The sequence below is a fragment of the Grammomys surdaster genome, unplaced genomic scaffold, assembly GCF_004785775.1.
Source record: "Grammomys surdaster isolate TR1022 unplaced genomic scaffold, NIH_TR_1.0 164, whole genome shotgun sequence".
Lineage (NCBI taxonomy): Eukaryota > Metazoa > Chordata > Mammalia > Rodentia > Muridae > Grammomys > Grammomys surdaster.
The window spans coordinates 2,485,102-2,492,517 of NW_021604612.1; the positions used below are offsets into that span (position 1 = coordinate 2,485,102).

Sequence of the window (7,416 nt, forward strand, 5' to 3'; positions counted from 1 at the left end):
TCTCACCTCTGCTCGCCTCCTAGACAGGCCTGTTGAGGAGCTGACACTTGAGCAGCGTTGCCAACACATGACCTGTGTAGACACACCGTCCGTCTCCAGCCACGCATGACCTAGCCTGACGAGAGTGAAGTTAGAGTATTCTATCCCTGAGGGGAGTGGGGCTCAGAGAGGTTAGGTAACAGCTCCAGAGTATCTCAGCTAGAGAGAGCACAACACTCCCTCTGCGCTGTGTGGGTTTCTGAGGACCGGAAAGCAAGGCAGCGTCATCTTAGGCTGAGAGGCCAGATTCTACTGCTCCTTCTGAGCCCCTGTGCCTGGAGCAGGTGCAGCCCACAGCTCCTTCCTTCTGCTGTCCAAGGCTACCCCAGCCCCTCACTCTCTGTGCTCAGGTGGACCGAGGAGGACCTGAAGTCAATTAACAAGTGGGCCTACGAGGGCGAGAGAGTGATCCACGGGAACCCCTCTGGCGTGGACAATGCCGTCAGCACCTGGGGTAAGTGTGTTCGTTCCTCATCCTTCCTGGGAGCCTCGTTTGTAGGTGCCCTGGCTCTCTCGGCTTGGGATGGATACAGTTAGTGGCTTCTGAGGAAAGGTTCACGTTCCTGATCCAGGTGAGGAGAAGATCTCAGGTTCTGCCTCTCTGAGGGGTGGACCCAGGCCCTGGGAAATAGGAACCCCCATGGGAAACCGCTCCTGTGGAGTTGGCGAATCACGGAGGAAGCCTTCCATCCTGACAGGCCCAGCCACGGAGCCCTGGGCCTTAGCCTCACCACACGGGCAATGGCTGAGGATGTCAGGTGGCTCAGAAGGCTAAGGGCCAGAGGAATGGATGGGTGCATCACTCAGCCTGGCATGTCCTGGGGCCACACTGACCTCATGCTGTCCCTCTCTCTAGGAGGAGCCCTGCGCTACCAGCAAGGGAAGATGTCCTCCTTGAAGAGGTAATTCAGGCACCATTGCCACGGCTAAGAATTACCTCACATATCCAGGAAGAGCACTGAGCCCTTGTGAGGTTATGAGGGGCAAGTGTCCTCGTGTCCCGTCCCTGCTGTGAGGCCTGGGGCACCGTGAGGGCACCTGGCAGTTATCCTCCATATCAACTCTTTATCGAGATAAAGGTGAAAGTCGTGTGTGCTCTTCCCCCTGAAGCGCAGCTGACCCACAGACCCCAGGACCTTGAGGTCTGGAGCGTGTCTGCAGGAGGATGTTCGTCTCTCGCCCTGCGCCTGCCCCCTCATCCTCACCTAAGCCTCAGTGTTGGGCGCCACTGAACCTCGGGCCCCTCCTGCCCTCTGTCATGGCCACTCTGAACTTATAACCCAATGAGGGGTCATGACCCATCACCTCCAGGCTCAGCATTTGCTGCTGTGCCTAACCTTGGCCTCTGGCGGTCTTCATCTCTCCTCAGCCCTTACATCTCATGGAGGTGAAGTCTCGGAGGACCTCCTTTCTCCCCTCCCTGCCCTCTAGTCCCCCTCCGTGGGCTTGCTGTGTGACACACCCACACCTTCCTGGGCCCGGCCCCTCCACCCCACCTTCATTTCTCTCCAGGCTCCCGGCTCTGCAGATCTTGCTCACCAACACCAAGGTCCCACGAAGTACCAAGGCCCTCGTGGCTGGCGTCAGAAGCAGACTGGTCAAGGTGCGCCTGGATGGAGGGGTGCTGTGTGTATTGGGAGACAGGGAAATCTCGGGGTGGGGGGACAGTGTGTGTAGAAAGGAAGGTGCTTACTGTGGCCACTGCCAAGCCAGTCAGGATGGGGACTTTTGGAACAGGCCTGTCCCATTAGTCACCCTGGCTTTGCGGGGTAAGGATACCCCCGCACAGACATCAAGGCATCAGCAGGACAAAGGCCAGGCCAGAGGAGATCCCTGTGGGCTGGTGTAGATGGTGCCCTCCCACTGCAGCAGGGTCTAGCCTTAGAGCTCACGCTCTGCCCGCCTGCCTTCCCCGCAGTTCCCTGAGATCGTGGCCCCACTCCTGACCTCAATTGACGCAATATCCCTGGAGTGTGAGCGCGTGCTCGGAGAGATGGTGGCAGCGCCAGTTCCGGAACAGTACCTCATACTAGAAGTAAGCCCCCTACAGAGAGGACCTGCTCACCCCACTGCTGCCCAAGGAGTGTCTCCCCCATGTCCTCAGTTTGCCCAGGCCTGGGCCCTGAGCACGTGTGTGCCCACAGGGCCAAGTGTGGAAGCCTGGCACACTGAGGTCCTGCGGGAGGTGTGGGTCCTGAGGTTGAGGGGGGAGACCCCTACCTTCCTGGTTCCCGCACCGTGCTGACTACGGGTGTCCACTCGGCAGCCACCTGCGCTTCTGGGAAGGCGGGTCCTGAAGGTGTTCTGTGGTCCCTTAACTGTGGCCAGCGCCATCTGTGTGATTCTATTTAGCGTTTGAGCATCCCCGTGTCTGAATTCTCTTACACTACCTGCCCGCTGGTGGCCTCAGTAGGGTGTCACAAGCTAATCCCAGTTCCAGGGGCTCCTGGTCCCAGTGCCCATGTGCCACCAGCTCAGAGAGCCAAAGGCTCCCTCTCAGATAGACATGGGCCATCTGGTCTGGTAAGTCAGGCTGACGGTAGAAAGCCATCTGGCCTCCCTTGACGTGCAAGGGGCCTAGCAGCCCTTGGCTGAAGCAGCTGAGCCAGAAGTCATGTGACCGTGCGGGCAGGGTCCCCTCCAGACAGCAGGCATCCCCCCACCCCCGTCTGGCCTCTAGTACTGACCTGTAGTACCCACTGCAGCCTCTGCCTGCTGGCATCCCAGTGTGCAGCTAACACTACAGCGGCCTCTCAGGAGAACAGCACTCCTGCTCCTGACAACTGTGTGTCCATCTTACAGGCGCGAAAGCTGAGGTCCAAAGAGGCTGACTGACTTCTTCCTCTTGTGTTATCCAGCTAGTGAGTGGCAGAGCCAGGACCCAAACTAACGTGTACCTGTGCCTCCACTCAGCAGATTTTATTAGTTAATTTTTCAAGACGGGTCATGCTATGTAGCCCTGGCTGGCCTGGAACTCACTATGTAGACCAAGATAGCCTCAGACTTAGAGATCTGCTTGGGGTGTGCACTATCACACCCGGGATCACTCAGATCTTTCCTGAGCACCTACTGTGCACTGGGCAGTCCTCAAGCCTCTTCCCCCAGCTCTCGGCTCCTCCCACATGTTCAGAACCACAGACCCGAGCAGGGATGTAAAAAAGACAAGAATTTCTCCCATGCACCCTGTCAAGCCCCGAGAGCCCCGGGAGCAGCAGGCAGATTACGTACGCAGCGAGGGTATTTTGGGCTGCCACAGCCGCTCAAGTGCACAGCGCTGCTGCTGCTCCCGGAGAGCTTTGCACGTGAACCGGCGAGCTATTCTCTCGTGTCATAGTCTGTCATCTGATCCTTGACAGATTTTGGATCAGAATGTGACAGGTGTCTGGAACCTGCCTTGACAACATGACACCTGGAGCTCAGGCACACAGAGAGGCCCCAGAAGTCTCCGCACGCAGCCCACCAGGCTCGGGAAAGGCAGGCCGGGGCTGCCACCAGACAGTGCTCGTTTGTCAGAATCCCAGCAAGTGGGCGGGCCCGAGGAAGAGCACCTGGTGGAGCTGCCTCAGCGATGGGCAGCCCTCCGTGTGCGGGCATCCCGAGCTCCATGCTCAGAGCAGAGACCCCCCACCCCACCCCTGAGCAAGAAAGAGGCATCTGGAAGCCCAAGGGTGCTCTAGCAAGCAGGAGCGCTCTGGCACCGACTCATCACCCCTGCAAGATGGGTGGCCCCAAACCCTGGCCCTCAGTGTTCCCTTTATAAAATGGGATAATAGTGAGTTACACTGATGGCAGGGTTTGCAGAGCACAGGCATTGGGCAAAAGTTCTTCCCAGGAGGGGACAGACCTCACACCATCTGCTTCCCTGGGAGGAACTCTCTAGCAAAGGACTGAGAAGGGCCAAGCCAAGCCTGACCCCAGCCTGCCTGAGCCCCAGGCCCGGGAGGGAGAGCAGAGCCTTGCCAGGTGCTCCTCTCCCAGCTCACAGTGTATACCCAGCATCCCAGAAAAGCAAGCGGTGGCCGCCTTCAGCCCTTTATCCACAGGGCGCGTCTCGTTGGTCCCCGGAAAGCTGCAATCTCATTGCTCATAATTGAAGAAACCTAGACAAATATTTAGCTATTTCTTCCTCACTCGCGACCTTGCTGGAGTAACAGCCAGGCTCGTATTCCGAAAACCATCCCAGGGAGGAGGGCAGCAGTAGGGTGGCATGTCATATATTTTCTCTCGCAAATGGTAAGCCGTCGCCACTGGCCTTTTGCAGGGAAAGGGACCGTCTCCTAAGTAAGGGACCAGTGGCAATGGCTTAGCTTCATCCAGAGATTGAAGCCCTGTGGTTAGGAATACTTCACGTGATCTCTGACCACATGGTGGATAGGTTTGGTGGCCAGTATCTGAAGTCAACTAGTTTTGGCCATTCCAGTGAGAGGGACCTCCCCCCACCCCTGCTTGACCAGTTTGGATTATATGCGTGTCCCTTATAATCCCCAGGGCCAGGCTTGGTTGGTACTGGCCTCAGTGGGGGAGGATGAACTCACTAAGTCCCACAGAGAGAGCATGAGCTGTCCCACCTCAGCAGCTGATGGGTGGACGGGCGACCTGGGTGGACGGGCAACCTGGGATGCAACAGAGGGCTCACCTTGGGTGGGTCAGGCAGGAACAGATGACCCCTCTTCCAGGAGCTAATGGACATGAACCAGCACCACCTGAATGCCCTGGGCGTGGGCCACGCCTCCCTGGACCAGCTCTGCCAGGTAACCGCAGCACACGGGCTGCACAGCAAGCTGACTGGCGCAGGCGGCGGCGGCTGTGGCATCACCCTCCTGAAGCCAGGTACGGGGTATGCGGCCTGGGAGAAGGCTTGTTGCCAGCGTGGACGATGGTGGAGGGTCCGCCAGAGATTCCCTAGAGGGGGAGGCTTGAGCTCAGCTCTGTGGCCTTAGGCAAGTGAGTTGACCTCCCTGTGCCTTTGTTTCCCCTGGGAAAGCACGGGTGTTGGCAGGCAGACTACTGGACCCAGGAGGAGCCTGTGGCTAGACCGCTCATCCACCCCAGGCTGCTCCTGCCTCCGCCTGCACAAGTTTCAGAGACATCCAGGAGGGCTCCCATACCCTAGCCGTGATCACTGCGAGGAAGAGTGAAACAGCCATGCTCATTGGTCTTTGGTAGGAAAGACCGAATGATAGGCTTGAGGGGAGGGAGCACCACCCCATACCAGAGCTGCTCCAGTGGGTATCCAGTGGTATCCGCCTCACCCACCCCATGCCTTCTGCTTGCCCTTCCCCCCTCCTCCATCCCTCCCTCAATCTCCTCACTCCGTACACTCCACCAGAGTTCCCAGAGACCCAGGCCTCTGGCTTCAAGGAGTGCAGTGTCACCCCCCCTCCCCCCGCCTCCTGGAGGCCTTGCGTGCCACCTCCTGGTCGATGGCTAATATCCAGTCAGTATTTTGAGCATGCTCAGTATACCAGGTGCTGGCCAGACACGCATCAGGGGTGGGCAGAGTCAGCCCTATTCCTAGATAGGAAAACTGAGGCCCATATGGGGATTAAGTTGGAAGCCACATTTAATACGTGGCGTGAAGTCATGATGCAATGGTAAAGCTAGGTCCAGGCGACTGCAGCCTATGAGGAGGGTGCGGGGCTTGGCACAGACTCATAGGTACCGCAGTGAGCCTCAGAAGCCACAAGATGCATCACAGGAGGGCCTTACTCCAGAGGCGGGGGCGTCTGCTGAGTACCATTCACCAAGGCTGACTGCCTTCCGTCCCCAGGTCTAGAGCGAGCCAAAGTGGAGGCCACCAAGCAGGCCCTGACCAGCTGTGGGTTTGACTGCTGGGAGACCAGTATTGGAGCATCTGGGGTCTCTATGCACTCAACCGCCTCTGTAGAGGACCCTGTCCGACAAGCCCTGGGCCTCTGAGATGACCTGACGTGCGGTCCGACCAAGAAGCCTCCAAGTATCTGGGACTGGAGTTGGCCTCTGTGCTGGCCACTGACACAGTTTCTGCTGGTAGCGCCTTCTAGACTCTGAGAGGCGCCGCCTCCATGGCCCGTCTGTATTCTGGCATTTCTGAAGCCAGACAGGCATCAGTTATGGGGTCTCCTGAAATGGCAGGCTGACACGCAAGGCCTTCCCCCTGGAGCTCTTATGGGTGCATCTGCCTGGCCCTGGCCTCCGTCTGCCTCACACAAACTCTGCTTCCAAGCTATGCACCCTTCTTCTGTCCAGCCAACCGTGACCCCTCAGGAACTGCCTGGCCAATGGCTCCTGTCTCCTGCGCTCTCTCTGGGGATGACCGGCTGAGGAAGGCCTGCCAACTGCTCCATCTCCGTGTGCACACTTGGGAAAGCTGCCTGTGGGGGAAATAAAAAGAGATCGGACAAACAAAGCCTCGGGCCCTGTGGGCTAGCGTGCACTGCTCCTCATCCCTCCCTCTCTCAGGGAGTTCTCAGGCTGAAGGAAGACATCCGTCACTTTGCTGTGTAACTCAGGGAGGGAGGTTTCCTAGGTAGCCATTAACTGCATAGGGACACCTCAATCACAGCACAGAGCATGGTTCTCATGAGTGCCCACCAGTGCACACAGCTCTGAAACCTGGGAAGTGAACTTACGGCCCAGGGTATCCCTTCCTTCTGATGTCAACCGGCTAGGAGAAGGATATGTCTCTCCCCCATGCTTCTGGAATGGCAGGGTCCACCAAAGCCTGGTGAACTAGTTCCTCACCCACGGAGCCTGTGGGAGCCCCGGGGCCATTGTAAAGTTGGGCTGGATTAGACTGAGTTCTGATGACTCTGTGTTTGCCCTCAGCCACTAGGGGGCAGCTGGTGCCTGTCCCACCACCCTCAGGAGGAGGGCAGATGGCAGCTGGGCTGGGGTGCGCCACCTAGAGGTCACTACCAGCAGCTCGAGGGCCCTAAGATGAGGTCCAGCATGTTCCCTGGCAGGTCTGTGCCCTTGCCCTCCGAAACAAGTAATTCACAGAGAGATAACATTAGATTCTGAGCCCTCGTGGGCCGGTGTGTGCCCGACCTCACAACACAGTGAGCAAACTCATCCCCGTTTAACAAGCTAAGAAGCCAAAGCTCAGAAATGTTAGGTCTGAAGCCACCCAGCCTCCCTCCGAGGCCATTTGACTCCAATGCCTGGCCTCAACCTGCTCTGCCCTGGTGCTCCCACCCCACCCCCACGTCCCAGGCTACAGCTGTAGCCACCTGTAGCACGTAGGCACAGTTCCTCTCTGTTCACAGGTACTTGGTCAAGTCTGGGGCCAAACGTCGTCTTCACACAGTGAAGCTGGGGTATGGGGCAATCGTGCAGTCATTGGGTGGGGGAGGGGCATCTGTGGTAGCTATAGCACTGGAGAGGAGTATCAGAGGC

The 7,416-nt window shown here is 58.1% G+C and overlaps 1 protein-coding gene across 1 annotated transcript in view; it reads left to right on the plus strand.

Moving 5' to 3' along the window:
* Mvk (mevalonate kinase) overlaps nt 1-6,427 on the plus strand; it is a 16,716-nt gene extending 10,289 nt beyond the window's left edge. The window contains exons 6-11 of the mRNA XM_028765525.1: nt 390-493; nt 896-941; nt 1,552-1,642; nt 1,958-2,074; nt 4,716-4,869; nt 5,810-6,427. Of these exons, the coding sequence (XP_028621358.1) occupies nt 390-493; nt 896-941; nt 1,552-1,642; nt 1,958-2,074; nt 4,716-4,869; nt 5,810-5,958 (661 nt within the window). The 3' untranslated portion in view covers nt 5,959-6,427. The remainder of the gene's footprint in view (nt 1-389; nt 494-895; nt 942-1,551; nt 1,643-1,957; nt 2,075-4,715; nt 4,870-5,809) is intronic.
* Nucleotides 6,428-7,416: the final 989 nt, after the last annotated feature.